Source organism: Python bivittatus, unplaced genomic scaffold (genome assembly GCF_059951505.1).
Source record: "Python bivittatus isolate LINGU-HERP-01145 unplaced genomic scaffold, Pbiv_v1 ctg000090_np1212, whole genome shotgun sequence".
In the NCBI taxonomy this organism is placed as follows: domain Eukaryota; kingdom Metazoa; phylum Chordata; class Lepidosauria; order Squamata; family Pythonidae; genus Python; species Python bivittatus.
Genome location: NW_028277046.1, coordinates 6,558,764 through 6,584,057, shown reverse-complemented (window position 1 = coordinate 6,584,057; position 25,294 = coordinate 6,558,764). Strand labels below are relative to the sequence as shown.

General features: G+C 60.0%; 2 protein-coding genes across 5 annotated transcripts; both read right to left on the bottom strand.

Annotated features, from left to right (window-relative positions):
* Position 1: 1 nt before the first annotated feature.
* On the bottom strand, positions 2-19,870 carry CROCC (ciliary rootlet coiled-coil, rootletin). 3 transcript variants are annotated; one of them, XM_088136970.1, is made up of 36 exons: positions 19,705-19,870; positions 18,979-19,128; positions 17,447-17,632; positions 16,727-16,810; positions 15,840-15,937; positions 15,507-15,672; positions 15,197-15,303; positions 14,482-14,709; positions 14,249-14,345; positions 13,933-14,025; positions 13,603-13,791; positions 12,933-13,132; positions 12,079-12,261; positions 11,619-11,763; positions 11,195-11,341; positions 10,579-10,809; positions 9,267-9,460; positions 8,726-8,853; positions 8,267-8,433; positions 7,697-7,876; positions 7,128-7,262; positions 6,684-6,827; positions 6,291-6,529; positions 5,622-5,781; positions 5,113-5,280; positions 4,528-4,891; positions 4,250-4,443; positions 4,024-4,144; positions 3,450-3,613; positions 2,895-3,110; positions 2,542-2,766; positions 2,283-2,432; positions 1,826-2,026; positions 1,452-1,583; positions 905-1,048; positions 2-815 (listed from the first exon to the last, which is right to left on the bottom strand). In XM_088136970.1, exons 2-36 carry the CDS (start codon positions 19,111-19,113, stop codon positions 729-731), a joined length of 5,802 nt encoding a protein of 1,933 aa, XP_087993096.1. In that variant the 5' UTR covers positions 19,114-19,128; positions 19,705-19,870; the 3' UTR covers positions 2-728. The 3 variants fall into 3 exon arrangements, with proteins under 3 accessions (XP_087993096.1, XP_087993097.1, XP_087993098.1); XM_088136971.1 differs by lacking the exon at positions 19,705-19,870 and having other exon boundaries at positions 18,979-19,696; XM_088136972.1 differs by lacking the exons at positions 18,979-19,128; positions 19,705-19,870 and adding an exon at positions 18,324-18,959.
* A 117-nt stretch (positions 19,871-19,987) lies between these two features.
* NECAP2 (NECAP endocytosis associated 2) lies at positions 19,988-25,204 on the bottom strand. 2 transcript variants are annotated; one of them, XM_088136990.1, is made up of 8 exons: positions 24,890-25,204; positions 24,523-24,623; positions 24,284-24,388; positions 23,219-23,300; positions 22,509-22,617; positions 22,075-22,243; positions 21,628-21,718; positions 19,988-20,681 (listed from the first exon to the last, which is right to left on the bottom strand). In XM_088136990.1, exons 1-8 carry the CDS (start codon positions 25,033-25,035, stop codon positions 20,636-20,638), a joined length of 849 nt encoding a protein of 282 aa, XP_087993116.1. In that variant the 5' UTR covers positions 25,036-25,204; the 3' UTR covers positions 19,988-20,635. The 2 variants fall into 2 exon arrangements, with proteins under 2 accessions (XP_087993116.1, XP_087993117.1); XM_088136991.1 differs by having other exon boundaries at positions 21,628-21,715.
* Between the last annotated feature and the right edge of the window lie 90 nt (positions 25,205-25,294).

Below are 25,294 nucleotides of genomic sequence, written 5' to 3'. Positions count from 1 at the left end.
GTTACAACTGGTTTCATGAGAGAGAATTTTTCTGAGAGAAGATGGTGGCACCATAGGACCCCTCCTCCCTGCATTTTCATGGCCCTTCCAAATAGAAAGGGGGGAGGGGGACCAAGGGGCTACCAATCAAGTCTTTTATTACAAACTATTCCCCTTCTGCGTAACAAGCACCAGGAGCAAAATCAGTAACAACAGTTCCACTGATACAAAAATGACTTCTTACTTTCCTTGACTGACTGCTCCATAAAGAACCCCAGCAGAGAAAAGTACATACCTGATTGGCCTCTACAGCTAGATAAAAAAAAACTTGGTCCCAGCAGGCAACAGCCACCAACGCCCTTTGGCCCATCCTGGGATGCCAAACCAGTGGGGCCCACCTCCCCCTCTCAAGCCAGAGACTCGCCCAGCACCGGCTCAGCCACCCCCTTTCTGGCAGACGAGACGGTCCTCTGGCACTAGGACTGCCACACATTTCCCCCCAGTGCTTCTCTTCCGTCCCCTTTACAGGGGTGAATTTTCCTTCTGATCCAGCTTGGATCCAAGATGTAAGGAGGCTGCTCCAACCATGGTTACCTTCTTGAAAAGAATAAGGTAACAGTTCGCAATACCTTGTTGCGCTCGAGTCTAGACCCCAAGGTGCTGGAGGTCGGCAGCCCCCTCTTGCCAGGGCACCCTTTAGGGACCCAGGGGCTCGCTCACTCCGCACGTCAGTGGGGCGGCCACAATGGCTAGTGTCCGGAAAAGAGAGAGGAAGCAGGGAAAGGGGGCTGCCCCTTCTGGACGCCATGCTGCAACTGCTCCTTCAGAGTCGAGATCTGTGGGGGAAAGGCCCCTTCACTGTACCATCCAGGCTGCGGGGACAAGGAGCGGAACGGCAACTCGGCCGGAGGGCAAGGGAGCTCACCTGTTCCTCCAGCCCTTTGGCTCGATGACAGCGGGAACCGCTCAGGCGCTCAACCGCCCGCTGGCCCTCCTGCCGCTGTGGGGCAGACACAGCTTCGCAAAGAGGCTTCTTTCCCTGGGCCTGCTCCAGCTCTGCCACCTGCGCCTGAGCCAGGCAAGAGGCCATCAGCACTAAAGCCCGCCTGGCTCCCTCGCAGAGACGCGGGACCAGCCCTTTCCCACAGGCTCTTGGGACACGCAGCAGCGCAGCAGTCCAACAGCGCCTGCTTTCGCTGTCGGGTCCTGTCCCTTCCACTGGGCTGGCAACCATGGGCCAGGCCTGGCCTCTGGCAAGCCCGCGGGATTGCAGCTCAAGGTCCTCCTCCAACGGGCCAGGCAGCCGAGGGCCCTTTCCTTCCGTTTGCTGGGGGAGGCTCAAAGAACACCCCCCCCCCCGTGCTGGAGATAGGAGGCACGCAGAGCCAGGATCCGTTTGGCAACGGCAGAGGTTACTTCCCTGGGCTGCCTCCTGCCAGGGCCCGCTGCCGCCGTGCCTTCCGAGGGGTTACCTCAAGCCGATGGATCTGCTGTTGGGCTTCCATCAGCTCCTGCTCCGCACCGGTGAGGGAACGATCCAGGCGCCCCTTTTCCACAGACAGTCGCACTGAGTCCTCGTGGGTCTTTAGCTTCTCACGCTCCACCTATCAAGCCCACCAAATCTTCTCAGTTGCTGCAGAAGGGGCCCCGCGACCCTCTAGTCCCACAAGCAGCGAAAGAGAATTTGGAGAAGAGCACCCTGCAAGAATAACTCCAAGCCGTGGGCCACGTGCCCAATTCATTCCCTCTCCTCTGGAAAACCCAAGCAGTGATTTAAGAACTCATTCTTGTTCCTCTCCAAGCCTCCATGAGGCCTCTCGCGCGCACTTCCCACGTAGCCGCTGACCTTGTCGAGGGTCCTCCGCAGGGCGCCCTTCTCCTTCTCCAGGCGCAGGGACAGGTGCTCAGCTTCCCGTTTCTCACTCTCCAGCTGGGCCAGTGCCCTCTGCAGACTGCCGAGGCGCTCCTGGAGCAGGCGCCGGTCCTCCTGCGCCTTCTGGAGGTTCCGCAGGGCAGCCGCCTCCCCCTCCTGGCGTTGGTGCAGAAGCTGCGCGCAGGGGGAAGAGGGCACGTGAGAATGAGTTTCCAGCAACAGACTCCAGACTCGCCCCTGCCAGCTGGTCTCAGGAGCAGCGCCACCTCTTCAGCAATGCCAGACAACACTCTTTGCCCCACCCAAATATTTCAGCTCTTGCCTCACAGGCCTGCTCCTTCTGCCACCAACAACCGGGGGCAACCTTCTACCTGTTTCAGTGTGCGCAGTGAGCAAACCGTGGGGATCTCTGCAGGCTCGAGCCACTCACTTCTTCCTGCTGCCTGCCCAGCCCCTCTAGCTCCTCCTTCTGGAGCTCCAGCTCAGCCTGCCGCCCCTTCAGGGCTTGGAGGCGCTCCGAAAGCATCCCGTTCTGCTTCTTCGCTTCCGAGAGGGCCTGGCGGGCTGCATCCAGTCGCTCCTGAAATGGCAGGAAGGTGAACATGGGTCCTCCCAGTAGACCGATGGGTGGCTTTGGCGGCGGAAGGCGCTCCCGGTGCGCCCTGGCCCTCCCCTCAGGACGCACCCACCTGCAAGACTCTCTGCTCGTGCGCCCCGGCCGCCAGGGCCTTCTGCAGCTGCAGCACCTTCTCCTGGGCCGAGGCAGCGCTGCTCTGGCTCTCGGACAGGGTGGCCGTCAGCCCCTGCACCTTCTCCTTCAGGCAGCTCTCAGAATCCGCAGCCTTTGCCAGCGAGAGGTTGAGTCGGTCCAGGGAGTGCTGCAGCGCACCGGCTTTCATCTCGCTCTCGGTCACCTGGGGGCAGGCACTGGTCAGGTTGGCAGAGGGGGAGAAAAGCCTCCACTCTGTGCTTTGCTGTCAAGGGGGTGGGGGGGCGGGGGGGCCTGATAGTCCTCAGGCCCGTGGTCACACGGCGAGCTCACCTGCCTCTGCAGAAGGTTGATGCGCTCCTGCAGAAGCTGGAGCTCAGCCTCCCGGTCGCTCAGCACCACCTTGGCCCGCTGCAATTCCCCTTCCAGCGACCGTCGTAGGAGCTCTAGCTTGGTGCTGCGGCTCTCTGAAGCACCCAAGGCGTCTCTCAGGCGCCGTTTGTCCGTCTCCAGCTTGGCCTCGTTGGCTTTCATCTTACTGAGCTTCTCCTGGAATAGGCGAGAGGGCAAAAGGGGCAATCCCAGCTGCCTCTGGCTCCCCGAGCCTCCAGTGAACCAGCAGGGGTGGGCTGAGCCGGTCTGAAGACGACCAGCCTGGAGAAAGCCAAGCTCTGGAGGAGCACAGCTGGCTCTGTCGTGGCAGGCTGGTTCTTGCGTCCTGGAGGGAGGGAGCCGGGAGTTCAGGAGACAGAGCCGGGACGGGGAAGCCCTCCTGGGACTCGGCACAGAGAAGGCTAGGCGGGGGCAGCGGTTCTTTCCACCTCCACCCTTTTCCAAGGTGGGGAGCAGGGCAAACACGCCCACTCCGAGGCTCCCCTGCGCACCCACCTGCGCGGCCCTCCGCTCGCTTTCAGCCGCCTGCAGGTCATGCTCCAGCGTGGCCAGCTTCTCTGCCTGGGCCTTGCGCTCCCGCTCGCTCCAGCGCAGGGTCTCCTCCTGAAGCATCAGGGCTGTCTGAGCCCCCGTCAGTTTCCCATCCACGCTGCGCCTCTCTGCAGAAAGAGTACTGCATGTGCTCAGGAGTGGGACCTCCAGTGCCGCCTTCTCCTTCTCTGAGGCAGGCAGCTTATGGGAACAGCGGGCTGAGCCCCCATTTCTCAAGGGCGCACGCTGAAAGATGACAGGATGTCCCCTTGGCTGAGCACCGACGGGCAGCAGGTGCCAGATCGTGTAGGCAAGACTGAAAGACCACTGGGCTTTCTTAACAGCTCGTTTTACGGAAATTGACCTGTGTTTATTCAGGAGAAGGTGCTCTGCTTATTCTCCCTCTCTTTCTGGAAGTATCCAGAAGCATCCAGAGAGAAAGGCATGTCCGTGAAAAGCAGAGCACGAAAGCAAGCATTCAACCCAGGCTCTGCGCTTAGGGGCACAGCCGCTTATTTCACGGGAAGCAGGGAGCTACCTTCCTCGCACTCCGCCACCTGCTTCTGCAGCTGCTGCACACGGCTGCTGGCCAGATCGCGCTGGGACTCCATCTCAGCCAGCTGACAGTTCAGGGCACCTAGCTGGGAACGAGCTTCATCCTGGATCCCAAAAGAGAGGAGGAAAACGCAGCCAAGATTCAGGGGGGAGGCATCGGCTGCTGCAGCTGGCCAAAGCACAACTCATCCTGGCTCCCCTCCTCATACCCGGTCTTGCTGCGCCTCCCTCAGCTCTTCCAGGAAGTCTCGCAGCACGTTCCGAACCACCTCCGGGTCGACGTCTGCCACCAGCTGCTCGCCCCGGCTGGGAGACGGGGGGTGCTCCGGCGACAGGGGGAGGGGGATCGGGCCACCAGCCAACGAGGTGGAGCTGCCGTTGGGCCCCTCGCTGGCAGAGGTGCCTACAGAGGGCAAGAGAAGGCAGCTGTCGCCTGCCCAGCGTCAGAGCCCAATGGAGCCCTTGAGGAGACTTCCGAGAGATCTACCTTTAGGCGGGGGGAAGAGCCTCTTCGGGGAGCCACCGCGAGCGCGGCCCCTGTGGCCGACACCCAGGGTACGCCGGAGGGCCGAGTGGAGGCTGCCCAGCTTGTGCTCCGCCTCTCGCTTCAGCCCCTCGACGCGGGCCAGCTCCGCTCCCAGGCCTTGAGCACGCCCCTCGGCCGCACTCAGCCGCAGGCCCAGCTCGGCCCCCTCCGCCTGGGCCTTCTCCAGTTTGATCTCCAGGTTGCGGGCATTGTCCAGCAGCTTCTTCTCCTTGACTCGGGCTTCCTCCAGGCTCCCCAGCAGCCCCTTTTCCCTCAGGCGGGACTCGTGCTCCAGGTCTGTGAGCTTCCGGTGCAGGTTGTGGAGCTGAAAGGAGAGACATGCCGCAGGAGACGCTCCGAGGCCTCTCGGCATCGAGGGGACAGGGAGGCCACGGGGCCCAAACCCCTGCCTTCCCGGCCAAATGCAGACGGGGACACTTTAAATGCACGAGAACAACAGGCTGTTAGAGCCACAGTTGTTATTTCTTGGCAGTGCTAGGCACAAGGAAGAGCCCCAGCAGGAACCCAACTCCGAGCCTGCCTCACCTCCTTCCGGGCCGACTCCCGGCTGGCCTCGCTCTCCACGATCTTCTGCTTGAGTCCAAAGGATTCCCGCCGGCTCTCCTCCTCCCGCTGTTCATCGAGCGCAACCCGGGCCTGGAGCTCCGCCACCTCCTTGCTCTTCTTGCTGTTTTCGCTATCGAGCATCTTGACCTGAGAACAGAAAACGAAGCAAAAGGCTTGGGAAAGGCAGGAGAGCGAGTGCTCCAAAGGTGTTCCACCAGGAGGCAGAGTGGGCTCGCCCAGCTCATGGCCTGGTCCAAAGCCTACCATGGCCCCCGCCCCGATAGACAGGAAGGCGAAAAGACAGAGAAGAAAGAAAGAAAGAACGGGGAGAAGGAAGAAACCACCCACCCACTGGGAATGACAAGGAGGAGAGGGGTGTAGCATGTCAGAGTTGCAGCCACCAGCTGGACAGAAGCAGGGCTCCTGTCAGCCACCGCCAACCCTTGCTCAGCCCGCCCGGCCAGGTCTCTCCTGTTCACACCCCGCACCTGTCTCCGCAGCTCCTGCAACTCCCTACGGGCCTCCAGCCGTGACTGCTCCACCTCTTGGAGGCCGCTGCGCACATCTGCGGCCTCCTTGCTGGCAGCTGCTTGGGCCTCTTCCAAGATTGAAATCTTCTGGTCCTTCTCCTCAGTCGCGCGCTTCAAACTGGAGAGACAAAAAAAGGGGGAACCATCTTCGGGAATCCACGAGCCCATCCCATTCCAAAGGGGCAAAGCTCAGCAGTCGCTCCCGACCAGGCCAGGAAGCCTGAAAACTGCTGGAGGCTCTGGAGGCATGGGAAGAAGCCTCTAGGCCCTGGCCGGGCCCAAACGCCACGAAGCCGCTCTGTCACTGATCTGCTAGGGGAAGGGGAAGGCTGGCGTAAGGGGAAAAGAGAACAGAGCAGCAGTCAAGGGAGCCTACAGCTGAGGCCCCGTCTACAGGTTCGCCAGCTTCCCCTCTGCTGATGATCCAGCAGGAATCGCTTGCTGGAGATGCTCCCGGATCCAGTCTGCATCTTCGTGGCGAAAGCAGCATTTCTCTTAGAGGACAGGCCTCTAAGACTCCAACCCCCTCAACAGCCCCCCTCCGCTTGGCCTCCTTCTGGCCAGAAGCCCCGTCAGCCACAGCGCCTCTTCCTTCAGAAAGGGCTAGCAGGAGCAGCTCAGACCCACCTGATGCGCTCGCTCTCAGCCCGCTTCAGGGCAACGCGCAGCTCTGTATTGGACCTCTGCAAAGCCTCCTTCTCCTTCCCCTCGTCGCTCAGGCCACGGCGCAGGTCCACCGCCTCCTTGCGTTGGAGATCGTGGGCCTCCTGGGCCTCACGCACCTTGCGGTGGGCCTCCCCCAGCTCCCGGCGAATTAGTTCCCGGGCGTCCTCCAGCAGCCGCAGCCGCGTCTTTAGCTCCTCCACCTGGACAGTCGAATTCCCTTTTTATTTTTGCAGCCGCAGGACATGAGATCTGCGGGGCTTCCGCCAAAGGGCCACAGCTGAGTATCTAAGAACGCAGCCCTTCCCTCCGCAGCACCCAGGCGCCTTCCTCGCTTCTGCCCCTGCGGCCCCTCACCTCGCAGAGGGCAGACTCGCGCTGTTTTGCCAGTTCCCTGGCCTGCTCCTGCAGGGCCTTCGCCTCTCGCTTGTGCCCCGCGATGGCATCTTCCGACTGCGAACGCAGATTTCGTAGCTCCGAATTCAAAGCACTGACAGTGCTCTGGGTAAGAAGAGGCGAGTCCTTTAACCACTCCATGCCCGCCCAGAAATGCCCCACCCACGAAGACCCACCGGCAGGCAGAAAGGAAGAGGCCACGGTGCCCCCGCTGCGGCTAAACTCCACCTCCTGTTAAGCTGGGCGGTTTACGTACTGGGCAGTCCGCTCCTCATTAAGCCCCCCCAGCGGCCCAGGGCGGCCTCGGAGGAACCTGTGCAGGCGCAGAAGCGCGTCCCGTTTGCAGGGAACGGCCCGGCCTGGCCCGGCCCTGGATTTCCCTCCAGAGCCCGCAGGTCCTCCTACCCGCTCCTGCTCCTGGCGGCCATGCCTCTCGCGCTTCTGCCTTTCCAGCTCCACGGTGACACCGGCCAAGCTCTGCTGGGTGGCCAGGAGCTTCTCCAGGAGGACGGCCTTCTCCAAGTCTTTCACAGACAGCGCCTGGACAAGGAGCAGGACCGGGTCACCCAGTGAGCCTCTCTGGCCAGCCAAAGAGCTGGTGCGGTGGAGGAGGTCTCACCACCACCCCCTATCCAGCACCTCTGGCGGTAGAGGAACCTCCCACCAGGCGGCCAGCTGGCGGCTTCCTGCGATGCTCCCAAGCGGCCAGATTCCTGCCCCTGTAACCCAACTGGAATTTTTTTTTTACACAACCCAGGAGTTTTGCCTCTGCTCCGTGGGGGCCGAGCAAAGCATGCTTCTAGTCTCCGCTGAGAGAAACCCTCTCTTATCTCCTCCTTGACTTCTTCGGCGGCAGCAGCGACAATTCCAGAGCACAGGATGACGTTATTCTCATTTCTCCCCTGCCCCTTCCAGAGCCTGTCATCGCATTTCAGCAGGAAGCGTGTGCGCCCCCACGCGGGTCCTCTTCCCACCTGTTGCTTCTCATTTTCGGCCAGGAGGAGGCCCTCATCCCGCTCCCGGTGCAGAGCCGTAACCTCAGCGCTCAGCTCCTCCTTCTCAGCCTCGTGGTGGGCCAGCAGTTCCTCCCGCTCCTGCGCCAGCCGGTGCAGCAACTGTTCCCGCTCGGCCTCCAGCTCCTGCCGCAGCGCTTCCTGCCCGGACAAGAGACTGACGGGGATCTTGGAGGGGGTGGCCAGGAGGTCCCCCCTCCACCGCTCAGGGACAACAAACACATCCCGAGACTGGCCGGGGAGCTCTGGTTTCTCCCCTCGCTGCAGCTTCAACAGTATCTCCCCGTGGGGAAAGGCCAGAGAAAACCAGGAGGCTGCAGATTCAGAGGGGCATTTTCAAAAAAGCACGGGAACAAATTACGGAACTCGTTGCTGCAAGACGGTGGGGAGAGGAGTTACTGCCGCAAGCTCCAGGTCAGACTTCCCCTGCCCCAAAGGCAGTTGCTGGGGAGAAGCAAAAAGGGGAGGCTTCCTGAAGGGGCCCCCACGCAGCCTCCCACCCCCAGCACGAGGCCTCAAATTCCATCCTACTTTCTCCCGCTGGAGACGCTCAACCTCCTCCTGGGCAGCTTGCACGCTCCTCCGGGCAGCCTGGGCCTCCTGCTCCGCCAGGGCATGGTTCTGGGCCACAAGCTCCTTGTCCCTCTCCAGACGGCTCACCTCCGTCGCCATCTGCTTACGGAGGTTGGCAAGCTCCACTGGGGGTGTAGGATAAAGAGGTGGAGGTGGGGGGCTGCAAAGAACTCATGCCCCACCTTTCCTCTGCCCAAGGGTCAAGGGCCATGACTCTGTGCAAAGGCAAAGGGGAGATCCTGTGTGTGTGTGTGTGTGTGTGTGTGTGTCTCCTCTCTGCATTTGGGGGGCAAACCTTCCCTGGGCAGGAGGAAGACAAGGGGTTCCCTGACTGGGTCCACACCCATTAAAAGGGTTAGGGTTAGAGGAGAATCACGAGCTCAGAAAGGGAAAGCGCCCCCCCCCCCGCCCCGGTACCTTGCAAAGCTTCTTTGGCCAGAAGCATGCTCTGGCTGCCAGCTTCCAGCTGCCCCTTCTGGGAGTCCAGGTGAGCCAGACGACGCTGGGTCTCAAACAGCGTGGTCTCCAAAGAGTCCTTTCCAGACCTGGCCAGCACAAGGACCGCCCAAATTAGGCTGGGGCGCTAGGCTACATCTCGCCCCCTTTTCAGTCAGGCCTTCCAGCTGCGGTTGGAGCGCTAAGCTTCTTCCCGCCCTGCCCGCACCCCGCTCCACTTGTTGGCCTGTTCGCCACCAGATACTGACAACAAGGATACCCGCTGAGCCTCGGCGCTGCTTCCCCAGGACGGAAAAGCCATCCAGCGATGCATGACTCTCCTGCAAGATCTGATTCTGGCAACAGTCCTTGAGGAAGGAGAGCAAGACCTGCACCAAGCCTCTGTTGCTCTTCCTTCTGTGGCCCAAACGCAGGAGCTGCCATGCCATAATGTGTTTGCAAACACCAGTGCACCTTGGTTACCGCTTGGCAATCGTTCCTCCAGGCTCCAGCAGCCACCCACCTGAGGCCAGCAAGCTCCTCCGCCAGACCACGGTTCTCCCGCTCTAAGGCTGCGACCTGCACCAGCAAGCTGGCTTTCTCCTTCATCAGCGCCTCCTTCTCCCGGGCCACCCGGAGCACGGACTCCTGCTGGCGCTCCAGCTCCTGGCGGGCCTGGCCCAGCTCCTCGCTGGCTGTGTTCCTTTGGCGGGACAGCTGAGAAGGGGGTGAGAAAGGCAGTATGGCAGTTGCCGAGGCTCTGCCATTCGGAGCCAGAGGATGAGACGTCCCATCCTCGAGACAAGCAGCCTTTGCCACAGGGCAGACCATGGGGAACCAGAATCAGGGAACTGAACGCCCAGGTCTGAAGGAGGCACGGGTGTTGCGAATGCTGTTGAGCGCAGAGCCACCCTTGCCTCCTTCACTCGAGTCCGGTAAAAGGTTCCCTTAAAGCAGCTCAGACCCCGCACGGAGGGCTTGCTGGACTCAACTCAATTTCAATTCCTAGTAGCCCGGGACAAGACCCGGTAGCCCAAGAAGAAAAAACAGGAGCCATCCACAACATACAGTGTATGGACTGTAACAGCCGCTACGTAGGACAGACAAGCAGAGGGCTAGCAGAGCGCATCCGTGAACACCGACGAGCAGTCAGAAGACAGGACAGAAACATCTTAATCTCACAACACGTGGACAGACTCAACCAGTTTCAACTGGGAAACCGTCAGCATCTTAGACCAAGCTAAATCCAAAAACGTGAGGGAATTCCTGGAAGGTTGGTATTCAGACAAGGCAGCCATCAACAGGCACACAGAGATAAACAACATCTACATGCTATTCAGAAAAAGCAATAAAAAGGAAACAAAAAGACCAGAACTCCTCCTCACCAGCCATCAGCACCCAGATAAAGAGGGATTAACACCAGACACGCAATCAAGCAGTGAACAATACCCTAATCAAGGAACTACCAACTCAGACACACAATCAAGCAGTAAACAACAGCCTAATCTAGGAGCTACCAAGGAAGAAACAACACCCTCTCCAACGCGGACAGGGCAAGCTACCGTATATAAACAGAGAGCAAACCCCACTCCTTCCTAGCACTGAAGAGAAACGTCTGCAAGAAAACCACCAAGCTCAGAGAACCTCGAGGACTTTACACTTCAGTTCCAAGCAGCAGAAGCTTGGCAAGGCTCACAGAAGAACCGATGTCCTGCCCATAGAGCAACCCAACCTTTGCTAAGGAAGCACTGAGCAGAACAGGATCCTGCTCTGAACAGAAGGCGCCTGGCCCTGAACCCTCTCTGCCCAGGGTCCCCGCTTAAGCTGCTCTTTACCTGCCCCAGCTGCTCCTGGAGCTGGCCTTTCTCCTTCTGCAGGGCCAGCAGCTCCTGCTCCAGAGCCTCCTGGCTCTGCTCCACCACCTGCAGGGAGTGGCCCAGCCCTCGGCGCTCCGAGTCGAGCTCCAGCTTCTCCTGTGCCAGACGGACCAGATCATCCCGGATGCTGGCCTTCTCCAGTTCTGCCTCCTGCTTCTTGCACAGGAGAGAAGCCTTCTCCTCCTCCAGCTGCCCAAAGGAGACACCCAAGGCCACGGTGAGGGACAGCGGGTGCTGCTCCTCTCCCCCTCCCTTTGGCGTATTCCAGAGAAAGATGCCAGCTGGGATGCAGCCATCTCCTAACGTCCCCACCTCTCCCTTTAAGGCCACTGTCGTGGAGCAAGGAGCAGCCACTGCAGAACACGGGACACACTTTGCACCGAGAGGCATCCACGGAAGGCCAGCAAACACTGCAGTGCCTGACCTCCGGCTTCCGCACTGCGAGTACTCTATGGCTCTCCAGAAAAACGGAGGCGGGGCCGCAAGACACGCAGAGGAGCATTAGGGGTGCCTCAGCAACCGTGCTGGGCACAGGGCAATCACCCGGCCCGCAGTCACCCCTCCAAACCCTTACCTGGATAAGAATCTGGCTCAGCTCCATTTTGTCTTGTGCCAGCCCTTCATTGAGGGCACTCATTTTGGCAAGGGAGTCACGCGTTGAAGCCTCCTCAGCCTTCAGACGGTTCAGAGCCACTTCCAGCTCGGCCCGGCTCACCTCGTTCTAGACGGGAGGAAGAGGGCCACGGTGGTGAAGGCAGCCTGTGAGAGCCAAGCAGCGACAGGGGCCTTTCCAAAGAGAGCACGGTGGGCCTCTACCAGCTTCAGGAGCTAAGATGGGTTCTGGTGCCAAGGCCAGTGCTGCTCACAAACGGTCCCCTTGCTCCAGTCAATGTGGGCCCCTCAGGGCTGCTGGAAAAGGACGGCCTCCCCCCTCAGAAACCTCTGGTGGCTGCTGCTGATCCCTCCCGGGCCTTGAGACCTCCAGCGGGGCGCCTTGCCTTGGCAAGCGCTTCGGCTCCTTTGGCCTTCTCGTCTTCCAGCACCTCCTTCTCCAGTGTTACTTTACTGAGGGCTTCCTTCATCAGCACCAGCTCGTTCTTCAGACTGGACTTGCCAGCCTCCAGCTGCTCCAGCTGTTCATGGCTGTCAGCAGGGCAAAGAAAGGAGGATCACGAGGGCTTTTCAGAGACTACGGGGGGCACGGCCAAACTCAACAGGCCCTGTCCCTGAAACGGCAACAGCCAGGACAAGCCCAACGGAGACCAGGCCGGAGCCCCCGCCGTCAGCAGACCTCCTCCCCCGAACCAGGGACTTGTTCTCACAAGGTTTGGAACCCTGAGAGTCGAGCCTCCTCCACGGTCTCCCTGACCAGTGTCCTGCCGTTTGCTTAGCCAGACCCGAACGAGGCCTCTCTCCTCCGCCTTCACGTGGGGGCCTCCCAACCCAGCACCCACCCACCTCTGTTCAACTTCCTTCCAGGCACGCTCCTGATCCTTCAGGAGGTCCTCTTTTTCCTCCTCCAGGGCATCGAGCCGGTGCCGGAGGTCGCTGCCGGTGAGCTGCAGTTTCTCCTTCTCTTGACGCACCTCTTCCAGTTCCTGCTGCGCATCCCGGAGGCTCTTCTCCCAGGACAGCTTCTCACTGACAGGGGAGAAAGCCACCGCCTTGTGGGCACCCACAGCAGGGAACAGCATGTAGCACCCGTTCCATTGCCCAAGGCAGCTCTGGCCTTCCCAAGGCTCACCCTGGTGGCCTCTCAAAAGCGGAGGAGGAACAGGAAGGGCCACCAGCAGCCAGATTTGGCCAGAGAGAGCCTCTTCCTGATGCCTCTGCAGCCAATATCACGCTTTTAATGAAGAGCTCAGCGGGTACAACGCAGGTTTTATCCACTTACTAGCTACCAAAACTACAAAACTGCTTGCTCTTGGAATCAAGCGAAGGACTCCATCCAGAACCGCTTGAGAGTAAGCTGTAGTGTTCTGGCAATGCCCCCAAGAAAGAATCCTGGAATAGCCTTCCCACACTCAACTTGCAGTACAGTGTCACCACAAAAAGGTGGAAGTTCAGGGGGAAAAAGGGGTGGGATTATCTACTCCTTGTTTTCTTCCACGAGCCTCCAATCCATATTCCTCCGCACACCTGGCAAAGCACAAAGGCCGAGCACAAAGGCCGAGCAGATCTCCGTCCCAGAGCACAAACGCCAACCCCAACTGAGGCAACCTGCAGTCCCCCCAGAAAGGCAGAGAAGGCCTCCTCCCTCCCCGCAAAGTTCAAGCATTGTTTGGGGACAAGTGAGCCCGGACTCTTCTTACCAGCCCAGCAGCTCTGCCGCAGACCGGAAACGGCTGGCGTCCTGGCCCGCGTCCTCCCTGGCCTGAGCCAGACTCTCCGCCTCGTTTCGCAGCTGCAAGACTATCTGCTCCAGAGACCGTCGCTCGTTGTCACTCTCGGCCAGCTGCCTCTTCAGGGAAGACACCAGGTCCTGAGCGGCCTCGTATTTTCCGCGGAGTTCCTGGGTGCAAAAACAAACTGAGTTACATGCTGGGACAGGCGAAGGGGAAATGGTCTCCCCACCCCGGCCACATGGACGCTCAGGGCCAAGGAAAGCAGAATCAAGTATGCAGAACCAATACAGGAAAGAAAGTCCATCTATGCCAAGCACACTGTCCCAGGGGTCCACGGAAAACCATAGAGACAGAATTCCTTTTCTTCTTTGGCATTCCTTTTTAAAACTTTCTCATCCCCACGGATGGCTGGGAGATTACACCAAAAAAAGAAAAGAAAAGAAAGCTAAGATGGCCAGAGGGCCTGGTCTGGGGAAAGCAGAAGAGTCAGAATCTAGAGCACAAAACATGCAGGACCACAGTCAGCTTCCCCTCTCAAGCATCCAATGGAGAGGGAAGCAGGATGCTCCCCCTGGCCCCGGGGCTTCTTGGCTGCTCCCGTTCTCGTGCATGCCAGGGACCGCCACCCCAGCCTCACCTGCAGCTGCAGCTGGCGCTTCCGTAGGGCAGACTGTATGGCAGCCAGGGTGGAGGTTGCAAACACGGGAGAGAGGCTGCGCCGGGGAGAGGACAAGTGCCGTGTGCGGGTGCCGTCGCTGCCTGAAACGTCAGCTGTCTGGTCAGGGGCCGGGAGGGGGCCGGTGGTGTCTGTGTCCAAGATCACCGCCTACGAGATGGGCCAAACCAAACTACCCACTGCAATGCACAAAAGCGCCTCGCTTATCACCGCCCGCTCTCTCAATGCCCGTGCAGAGGCGAGATGCGTGCACAATCCACCTCCTAGACATCTCGGGCTGCCCAGCCGTACCTGGGTGAGATCTCGCAGCACCTGCTGCAGCTTCTCGGCTTCCGTCCGCAGAGCTTCCACCTCCGCAGCCTGTTCCTGCGCACGGGAGGCTTCCTGCAGCCGTAAAGGCAGGACTAGTCAAGCACGTCGGGGATGTGGGCTGGAGGAACGGGACCCAGAGGAAGATCTGGCCTGAACGTTTCCAGTTCAGTTCCAGGGGTCACGTAGTCCCTCTCCTCACCTCACCTCCCCACACCGGTCCAAATGACATTCTCAGTCTCACAGCACCTGACGCCCGTCCGCCCCCCAGTGCCAACCCCCTGCTTCTGCTTCTCACCAAGGTCTCCAGCTTGTGGGTCAGCACTTCAATCGTCCTGCCCTTCTCCAGGTTCTGCCCTTTGAGGCGCTCCAGACCCGAAAGAGCTTCGCCGAGCCTGAAGCCAGAGCAAAGTCACCAAGTTAGTCTCGCGGCGGCAGCTGCAACCCCAGGGCCTGGTCCTCCACGGCCCTCAAGCGGAGCCGTTGTTGGAGCAAGCTCTGAGCCAGGAAGCTCTCTCCCACCGAGCCCACCTGCTGCTCAGCTCTGCCTTCTCCGTGTCACACCGGACCTGCAGCTGAATCACGTCACGGATCTTGTCCTTCAGCTGCTCCTCCAGCTGAGCTGTCAGGAGGGCCTGCTTCTCCACGGCTGCGCTGGCCCCGCTCTCCGACAGGCGAAGGCGGCTGCTCAGGTTCAGGCAGGTGGCATGCACTGTGCGGCTCGACCGGGACAGCTCGCTGTTCAGCTCCAAGAGGTCCCTGCAGGAGGAAGAACCCTTTGCCTCACAAGCACACAAGAAGAGTCCCAGTTAAAAGCATTCCCTGGAGGCCACGCGTGGAAGTGCGAGGCTGCAATTCTACAACTTTGTTGCTTAAGGTGCTTTGCGATTCCAGGCAAGCACAAGAAAAGCAGAGCTTTTGGAGCAGGGAACAAAGCTGAGCAGCCTCAGAAAAGAACTCTCTGGCGGAAACAAGCGTAGAAGCGCAGTACGGTCCGTGCTGGGCTCAAGCAGCCCAGGAAGTGGCTCTTACGGGGCCTTAGCATACAGAGCTCTATCATGATATACAGGCACCGGTCTTCCTGGCACGCAGAACATTATCTGCACCCATCCTTAATTGGGGAAGTACCTCTTTAGCTCTCTTAAGCGGGTCGCCAGGCAAAACGTGAGATTCCAGAGGACTCTCGCCTTGCCAATCCCACTTTAAAACTCGCACGTGCCCCCTGCGCCGGGGTCCTGGCCCTGACCTTTCCGTCATGGTCTTCGTTTCACTGAAGTGCCTCCTGAGGCTGACCACTTGTCGCCAGAGGGTGAGCAGCCGGTTGTGCTCACTGCTGAAATAGGTGTTGAAGGACTAAGGAGGGAGAAGAGAAGGGAACCGCAGTGACCTTGGGAAGAATCTCAGGCCCTGGCACCCCAGGCAGCCCTCGGGTACGTTCCCTTGCCCCACACCCCGTCCTGGGTCAAGCTTTTGCCCAGCCTATTCAACCAGAAAGGAACCCACCCCACGCAAAGCAAGGCCCCCCTTCTGATCTCCCCAGGCGGCCAGCCCCGAACCTCTTCCTCTCGCCTCCATTCTGCCTCTCGCTGCTGCAGCTCATCTCGGGCTTTGCTCCAGTCCACGGTCAGCTTCCGGATGTCCTCGCTAAGGGCCTGGTTGGCCACGTTGGCTTGGTCCAGCTGTTCCCTCAGCATGGCGTTGACCTGGGCCAAACTGGCACTCCTAAAGGTTAGAAGAGGTGCAGGGGCATCATTGCCCTTGCCCAGCAGGCCAAGAGATTCAGCCCACTCCTGGGTGTGTTCGAGGCAGCCCAAGGCAAAGCTGACGTGCTGGGAGGCACGCTAATAAAGCAGCTGAGCGGTGGTCACAGCTTTTCTTCACCCTCTTACCTTTGCTGCTCTTCCTCTAAACGGATCAAAGCATTTTCCAGGTCGTTGCTGTGATCTTCATCGCGACATAGATATGACTCAGCTGCGTCCAAGTGGCCCTAGAAGGCAGCAGCAGAGGAAAAAAGGAAGAACAGGGTCCCAACGTCCCTGTTAGGGCTCAGCTGGGGCTTTTCCAAACTGGAGGAAGCCAGGGTTCCTGAACGTCTCTTTAATCCCAGCCTCTTCCCCTTTCAGTGCAAACCCCTCACCCAAGCTATGGGGGTCAGTAGCCCGTGCTCATCCTGAGCCTCCAGCTCTTTTCCCACACCTTACCAGACCGCTTCTTAGGTCTGGAAAAACCCCAAAGTCCCCTCACCCTGAGATACCAGTCCCTGGGGAAAACAGATCCTTGATGCCACAGATCCAAACAGGACAGAGGCGCTTTCCTTCTGCTCAGGGACAGCAGTGGGGGGCACTGCACAGCTGAAACTCGTGAGCTCCCAGGATCTTCTGGGGAAGCTTTAAGACCCAGTGAGGTTCAAGCTCAAAAAACAAGATTCAGTCTGTGACCTCCTCGGGCCCTCCATTCACGGTGTCATGTCTCAAGGACTCGTGTCTGTCTTGAAAACTTGGTGCCGATGGGCTACAGGGTTAATCGGCTCCAAGGCAGAGAAAACAGGCCGTGCTGGTAGCGACAGCAGAGCCTTGGAGTCTGTGAAAAAAGCATCCCGGGAGAGAGGCAGAGGGCTGCCCCCACAGTTCACAGACAGCCCTGAAATCCAGAGAGACCTTTGCACAAAGATAGTCGGCACCAGCTGCGAAAACACTGCAGGTTAACCAAAGTGGAGAGGCGAAGAGGCCCAGCGTGCTTGCGCTGGCCTGCCAGAATAGAGAAAAACGCTCCTCACCACGAGCTGCTGCTGCTCCAGCTCCGTGGATTTCTCCAGCAGCTGTTGCTCTTGTTCTCCACACTTTTTCTTATACTGCAATACCTAGAAGGGAAGGAAAAGAAAACCGTGCCAAGCAGACGCAACGATGGCTAGGCTGAAAGGATATTGGCCCAGCAGAGAGAGCAGCAGGCAGAGACCTTGCAGCTATGTGCTGGTGGCTTCCCAGATAGCTGCAGATCCTCTTGCATTAAAAGCTCGCTCGCTCGCTCCTGGGCAGAGCGGAAGCATCTTGCTTTGATTCATCTCACACTTCCAGTGTTAACTTAGAGGCACCTCTGCAGAAAGGCATACTGGTTTCAAGTTAGTTTAAGATGGTTCCTCTTTCTCCCTCCTCCTAAAGCAGCCTCAGAAATTACAGCGGGAGACCCAGAATTCCTCCAAAATAATGGCAGTTCTAAGCAGTTCTACCCGGGCCTAAAACAGTTAAAATTCCTGGCAGCGTAAGCAGAGAGAGAAAAGCCTCGCGGACCAGTAAAACTTCACCCTGTGACCCAGCTGAACCCCAGGGGCTGGCCTCGGTGAATTGGAATCGAGAGCCGTGCCCTAGCTTGGGACCGAAGAGAAGGAAGAGACAGGAAAGCTCTTTGCAATCAAGACAGCTGGAGCACCACCCTGAAACAGCTACAGGCTCACAGGAGGCTTTTCCAGCCGTGAACCTTCAGCAGCTGCCCAACCCACCTTGGCTTGCAGCTTCTGCACCAGCTGTGCCTGCCGCTGCTGCCCCTCCTGGTAGGACTGGAGTTTGCGCTTGTAGGATGCCTGGTCCTCCTCCAGCCGCCGGCGCAGCTCAATGTTCTGCTTGGCCAAGCTCTCATTCTCCAGGATCTCTCGCTCCCCAGTCTCCAGACGCAACGCTTCCTCCAGCTGAGAGAAAGCACAAGGACCTCAATTACTTTCTGGACTTCTATCCCACCCTTATTTTGTTCAGGTTAACATGGCACACGTGAATTTTCCCCACAACAGCAGCCACCCTGTGAAGTGAGTTGGGCTGAGAGAGGAACCAGCCCAAGGGAGGACTGGAGCTCATTTTCCATCCCTTCTCACAAGGGGGGAAGGAGCACTCAGCTGCTTTTCCTGACAAGCTTCCTTCCTTTCAGCAGAACCACCCCATCCCTCTTTTGCTTAAATCACAATTCTGCTCAGAAAACAAGCAGAGCTCCTACGAACTAACCCACCCTTCACAAAGAAGGCAACCGGCAGATTATGCAGAGGAAGGACAGGACGGCCCTTCAGAGCCAGAAGCTCCAGTTACATCCCTCTAACCCACCCAAACTCCTAGGTGCAGTCGCTTAGGAAGAGCTTGCCCCAGGTGCCTCTGCCTCTCTGTAGCAGACACCCCCGCACACTGGAGGAGAGGATCACTGCACGCTGGGTTGCTGCTGTAATGATTGCTGAACCACCTTAAAATTTAGGTGCTTGTTGTTAGCTATTTAAGAAAATGATAAATGAGCAGCACCTGTTGTTTTTGTAAAATTATGGACTTTTTCCAAGAGTGGTAGTATCAAACCCCCCCTTGCAAGTACTCCCTTAAATGAAAATTATCCAGAAGACTCACCCCATCTGAGCACAGCTTTCTGATCAAAGAAAAACGCACAACCAAGCCCACAAATTCATTGAAATTCCAAAACATACTTAGCCTAGCCGGTTCTGAGCAGCTGAAAAAAGGACTCTTTTCTGTCCTTTTTGTGGCAGCTGTTTTGTGTTTTTAAACACTTCACTTATTCAACCCCAGAAAAAACTTAACCTTCACAGGCTTCCCAGCCGGAAGACAAGCCTGAGCCAGCCCAGATCCGTTTTGGGCACCGGGCAGGTCCAGACAGGCCCGCTCCCTTGCACTGCGACGGAAAGAGAAAGGGCGGCTCGCGCCAAGGTCCCCAGGCTGTCCACCCACCAGGCACATCCCAAGGGCCTCCTCGGAGGGGAGGGGAGGGGAGGGGAGAGAGGCCATCCTGGAAGGTACGTGGATTCCAGGCACAGAAAGAGGTGCCTGAACCCCTAAAAAACGTATGTGAAGGGGGAGAAAAAACAGCGAAACAAACATCACTGCAACCCGAACCGCAGCTCTTCGCGCTCCGCTTCCAAAACAGCAGCTACCTCGCCCCGGTTGAAACCGCGAGCTCCCCGGGGCGAGGCCCCCTCGTTCCTGGGGCAGCATCAGCTGGGCAGCCGAGCGCCGGCGCCCCTTCCCCTCGCACGCCGCGCCCCCCTACCCTCTCGCTGAGCGCGTTGTACTTGATGGCCAGCTCATCGCGCTCCGCTCGGCTCTGGGCGAGCAAGTCCTCCACGCGGGACAGCTCCTGCTGCAAGATGCGGTTCTCCTCCTGGAGAGACAGCAAGGACGACATCTCCCCGGGCAGGCGCTGCAGGAGAGGCGGGCCGGCGGTCAGCCCCGGCCCGCGACGGACGCCCGCGCGCCCGCCTGGCAACGGCAACCTCCGACCGCGCCTCCCAGCATCCCCCGCGGCGGGCCAGGCCTTCTGGGAGACCCCGCTTCGGCTCGATCCCACGCAAGGGGGAAAACGGGCAGCCAACCGCGACTGCAGCCCCCGCTCCCTCCCTCCCTCGACGGCTTAGCAAAGAAGGGATCCGCGGGCCTCGGCGGGCGGAGAGGCCTGCCCTCCGGGAGAGCTCGGGGCGCCGCGCTGCAACTTCTGCGAGGGAAGTCGAGGCGGGGAGTGCCTGAGGCCGGCCGAGAGCCCACCGGCGCACGGCCGCCCCCCCCCGCGCGCGGAAGCGGACTCCGCAGAACGGGAGACAGGCCGGGGGGAGAGCGAGAGGGGCCGCCCCGAGGCACGGGAGCCAGCGCCCCTCCGCCGCCCGCGGCGCGGCCAGGCGCGCCACACCCCCGCCTCAGGGGCTCGGGCCGGCGGGAAGGGCCCACCGAGGCCTCTCCGGCGACGCTGCGCGGGAGCTCCACAGCTGCCCCCTCCCCGAACCTCAGTTGCGGCCTTCCGCCCCGGCTCGGACGCCTCCGGAGCGCTCGCGGGCCGGCCTCAGAGCGGGAGGGCGTCGGCGGCAGAGGGGCGCGAGGCCGCCCGCCTGAGAGCGCCTCCCGGCACCCCCTTGGAGCCGCCGCCGGTTGCTATGGCGCCGAACAAGGAGGCGGGCCGTGGTGCGCGAGCGCGTTCTCGGGCCCGCCCCCTTCCAGCTACGGAGGCCGCCCAAGGCCACTCTTGCCCCGCCCCGCCCCGCCCCGCCCATCAAGGAACTGCGAAAAAGGCTGGCGAGACAGGTTTATTTCCGACAAGGACCGCGAAAGGGCCGCCGCCGCGAGAGTTCGGAAGGAAGCGCGTTATCTCCAGACGGCCGGCAGAGCGGGCCCTACCAAACCGCCTCGCCGGCGAGGGGGGCGCCCCAGCGAAGAAAAGACACGCGGAGGGGCGGCCGGAGTCCCTGAAAGGGCCCCGGGGAGGCAAGGCGGCCCCTTCCGAGCACAAGGACCAGCGCTCGGCGGTCCAGGGGAAAACCCGCAAGGCCCCGGCGGCCGCGCGGCCTGCTTGAGGCGGCAGCAGAACCCGGCGCGGGGCCCGGAGCTCCAGAGGCCCGGCGGCCGTGGTCGTTCCCCAGGCGGAGTCAGCAAAAGGGTGCGGCCTGCGGGGGGCCCCGAAGTACGATGCTCCCCTCAGGAGGGAAGGAAAGGCAGGAGGGCAGGCGAAGAGCTTCGCTTCAGAAGCAGGAACGAGTCTTTCCCCGTCCGCTGGCAGTCGGCGCCTCGCCCCCACCCCACCGAAGGTCCAGCGCCGGGTGCGGGAGAGGATTGGCGCAGCTCCCTCCTCCGAGTCCGGGAGCAGGATCCCTTGGGGGGCCGAGAGCCGTCCCCGGGCCCCTCAACTGGAAAGGAGAAGGCCCCCCTTGGTCTCCGGGCCTTCAGAACTGGACCCAGCCCGAGTTCTGCCGCGGCTGAGAGGCGGACCTAGGAGGAGACAAGCACAGGCGCGGCCGTGAGAGGCGGACTTCCCCGGGGAAAACGGGGCTCCTCTTTTGGGCAGGGGCAGGCGGCGCCTACCTTGACTCACCTCTCCCGATGAAAGAGGATAAAACTCCAAGTCTGCTCTATAAACTAGCCGAATGAGATGCCCTTACTGTGTTAAACGTGACATCAGCAAATCTTCCTTTTAATCTGCCCTTCGTTCTCCATCTCTTTCTTTTGAGAAAAAGACTTGCCTGCTTCGATGACGCTATCTAAAATACCTTACAGCAGAATTGGTGAACCGTGCATTGTACAGGCTCAAGAAGCCCAGCGTAGGCCTCGCTCGAGTTCAGTACTGTGGTTCAGAGCGGCGTTTCCCAACCTGGACAACTTTAAACTGTGCGGACCTGCATTCCCAGAATTCTCAGCAACGGCCATGTGGCCTGGCGAATTCTAGGAGTTGAAGACCACACGACGTTAAGTTGCCTTGGTAGGGAAATGCAGATGTAGAGCATTTCTGTAGAGTAAGGAAGATGACAGAGACAGGCAGAAGCTGTTGGCTGGGCAAGAGAGGCTGAAACTCTCTGGAAGTCCAGGCAGTAATATTTGGGAACGGCTCAGGCAGAGGCCTCCCTGATTCACTGAAGCGTGAAGGGGAGATGGCACAGCTTGGTCAGACTTTATTTCCAGTCTCAATAAAAGTAGTGTTATCCTTCCTGTGGACCTGATTTCGTGGTCTGGTCTGGGGCTGACAATTTCTTTGATAAGGGCTAGGCTATATTGCCTAAAAAAAAATAAATAGAGGACACAACCCTCAAGACGATTCTCCGCTGTACAGACACAGCGGTGCCACTGCCCGGCAGAGCCAAAAGAGAGACTGTGCTTGGGAAGATGGGGTGGGGGGCAGGGCTTATCCTCCCAAGGCACGACAGAAGGGGCATCTCCTCACCCGGAAGCTTTGGTGAAATCTCCCCAAATGTCTGCAGACGCTTCTGTTGTAGAACTTGGGGGCTGTGAGTGCTGAGACCAGGCAGCATCTGCTGGCAAACAGAGCATGGGGAGAAAAGGAGTTTAGCTTTTTCTTCAGGACTTCTTTCCATTTCCAGACCCCCGCAGAAAGGGCTTTCGTTGGAGCTACTTCAGAGTGCTATTACTTAGTATCTGCCGGTTTCCTTTAAAGGACCTTCCCATGACAGATGCGTCTGCTCAGGGACTGCTGAGTGACTGGCAGAAATGAGACACTGAGGTCCTCGGGGTGGGCCTGACAGACCCCAGCCGATTCCATCCACTGCCAAAGAGCTCCAGCGATGCCAAAGCAGGAGCTCCCTTTTCCAGTTCAGTGCAAAAGCCAACCCCTCCCCCCCCCGCCCCAAGGAGCCAAAGGGGTCACACGGACCTGTTTGGATGACACCTGCTGAGGTTCCAGGAAGAGGTGAGGGAAGCTGTCCTCCAAGTGGGTGGAGGAGGGGTGTCTTGCTTCCTGGAGGGGGAGGGAGGAGGGGGAGGCCCGTGGAGTCAGCAGGTCGTGGCCTACTTCCCGAGGAACTGTCCTTTTTCTTCACATTCTATAGGGAGACCAAAAAGCTTTCAGTGCCACATGGAAAACCACTCGGAAGCCTTCCACATGATGATGGAACTCAGCCCACGGAGGAGGGGTTCGCTCTCGCTTCTTTTCCCATCAGGCTTCAGTCTGGTTTCTTTCCCCAACTCACAAGCTGGGAGAAAACACCCGCCAAGCGGACAGCGGGCCACTGCTGAGCCTTAGGAGCGCAATCCGAGGGCGCCCGTCCTGCTTCTCCAGCCTAGGACGACCCCCAAGGCATTCCTCACCGCAATGCTGAGCTTGATGGTCTGCCCTTCCTTGAAGCCCAAGTCAAGTTTGGGCCCCTGCGTTGGGTTTTGGGCTTCTTTGGCTAACTCATCCTGCTGCTTGACCCATCTGCGGAGAAAGAGAGAAAAGGGGTTTTCCGGCAGGGAGTGAGAAAAGGCACAGACGGAAGCGGCAAGGAAGCCTTCCGCCTAGGGGAGGCAAGTTACTTAGGGCAGGTGCGTTCTCTTCCTGGAAAAAATCCGCACAGCAAAGGTGGCCTTCCAAGTCCCGTCTTTCCCTCTGCAGGAGGAAGCAAGGTGTGAGAAGTGGCCACTGATGGAACCTCCGCCCCCACCGCTGCTCGGGTATTTTCCCTCTGCTGGCCCAGATAGCTGCTCCCCGGTCTGGCTCTCAGATATGTCTGGAGCAGCTGAAGGCAGCTGGCAAGGAGGAGAACTGGAGGATTTTCTGCTGTTTCCCTGTCCCTTTAGAATGGCCTTCCCCTGCAGATTCGGAGGGCGCCCTCCCTGGCGACACTTAGGAATGCTGTCCAAATGTTGTTCTGCAAGTGTTGTCAACACTGCTCCTGGATGCCAGGTAAGGTTTTGACAGGCAGATGCAAGTCCGGAAGAATCAGCTGCGATGGAGCATGGTAAGCCCCCCTACCCATTTCCTTCCCTGGAAGAAAGAGCCTCCAGCAGAGTCCTGGCACCAAAGAGAGAGCGCTCACTTGAAATGGTCTTGCAGTGCCACATTGAAGTCAAAAGCATCACCTCGGTCAACAAAGCCAATTCCGATGAACGCGCGGCGCCCTGCAAGGAAAACTAGGCTCAGGAAGGTAGCGGAGGTCACTGGCCATTGGCTACCCCATTGGGAGACCTGAAACGAAGACTTCAGGAAGGCGAGTTGTACCACAGCATCGCATGTGCAGTTCCAAAAGGGGTCTGAACTGCAGCAGAGGTGCCTGAAGTGGCCCTGTCCAAACAGGCTGGTGACCTGGTGTCAGCCTTACCAGGTAGACAGACAGGAAACAGGGCCAGATGGGCTAATTCTACTTCATCATAAAGCTACAGTGACAGAATCTTGCACGTCCAAAAGTACAGTTCTCCTGCCTTCTCCTTTGTGCCCCAAGAAGCTAGGGAGGGTCTCTTCTGAGGCTCTTGCCCCGCCCGCTCTCCAGTTGCAGGCTATGCTGTCTCTTATTTCACCATTCCCTTGGCGGCGTCTCTTGGCCCCGTCTCCCAAGGTCTTTCCCGCGTGCCGTTATATCTGGCGAGAAGCAGCAGGCCCACTGGGGATGGGCGCCAAGAGTCCAACCTCCATTCTCACAGCGAATCACTACCTAGGACGGGCTGTAGCAACTCAGGCTCCCACGTAACGAGTGAGTTAAGTGAGGGTTATCGTGTGCAGCACAGAAGAATCGGGCTGTCAACAGGGAGCAGCTTTGAGAGAGGGGAGCCAAGCTGAAACTGGGAGAACCAAGAAGAGCCGGGGCTGGGGAAGCAGCCTGAGAAATGGAGAAGGGGGAGGCAGATGGCCCAAAGAAGGGCTGCCGCAGCCTTGCAGGCCACGTAAGGAAGAAAAAAGAGCGTTCACGAGGTCAGCCAGTCAGTTCGCTAAGAACTATTTCTTCCGCTCTCGCAACAGCAGGTAAGGCTCCGCCATCGGCAGCAAGGACAAGGGTGGAGCGCGGCAGGACAGGAAGAGGCTTCGCAGGCACGTTAAAATCAGCTTCGGCCGAGAAAGACAGGATGCCCTGCCCGAGAGGACAAGATCCAAGCCAGCGTGCGCGTACCGTTCCCGTCCTCGATCCGGATGACAAAATACCGGCTGGAGTCCGTCACGCCCTCCACAGCGCCGCTAGGAAACTGGTCCACCGAGGCCTGGGCAAAGAGTTCCCCTGCGGGGAGGGAGAGACGCGGGTCGGGGCCAGTCCGCCTCCCGGGAAGGCTCTGCCCGCGCCCCGGCGCGCCGCCCCTTCGCGCCGCCAGGGAGCGCCGCAGCACCCGCTCGGGGCTCCGCTCGGCGCCTTACCCGAGTTCTTGTCCTCCAGCTTGATGTAGGCCGCGCTCCCCCGGGCGGTGACGCGCAAACGGCCGCTCCAGGCCGGCTGGTCCAGCTGCCACTCCGCGGCGCTAGCGGCGGGAGGAAAGGCGAGCGACCCGCCCGTCAGCCCCGCCTTTTTCCCCGGGGCGGGGCGGCGCGGCGCGCCCTCCCACCGCGGGCCTTCGCAGGGGGGCCCTCTGCGCACGCCCGGGGACCCCTCGCCGCTCTCCTCCTCACAGGAAGAGCGTCGGGGCGGCCGCGGGGCCCATCAGCTCCGTCAGGGGAAGATGGGACGGGCGATCCCGCACCGTCCCTGAGGGGAGGCGACGCTCCGCACCCGCCGGGGGAGCCTCACCGATAGCCACGGTTGGAGGCGCGCGGGGGCACGCGGTAGACGTGGACCTCCGGCTTCACGCACAAGACCGACTCGTAATCCTCGCCCTCCGCCATCTTGGCCGCCACCGCCGCGGGAGACGCCGAAAATCCGGTCCTCTCGGGCATGCGCACACCCGCTTCCGCCTTGAGGTAGCGTCTGTCGTCACTTCCGAGCTGGGCTTCCACTCCGGAAGTGGTCCGGTAAAGCGTCGCTCCTCCTGGTCCTTGCAGGGCCGCTGCCGCCGAGCGCGCCGGCGCGCACAGCCGGGGATTGCCGTCGCCTTTATGTCTTCACAGAGGCGGCCCGCCTGGCTACGGCGCCACCTGGCGCAGCGGCGGGGAGCGGCCGGAGGGAGCCCTCTTCGGGCTGGCGCGGCGGCCCGGC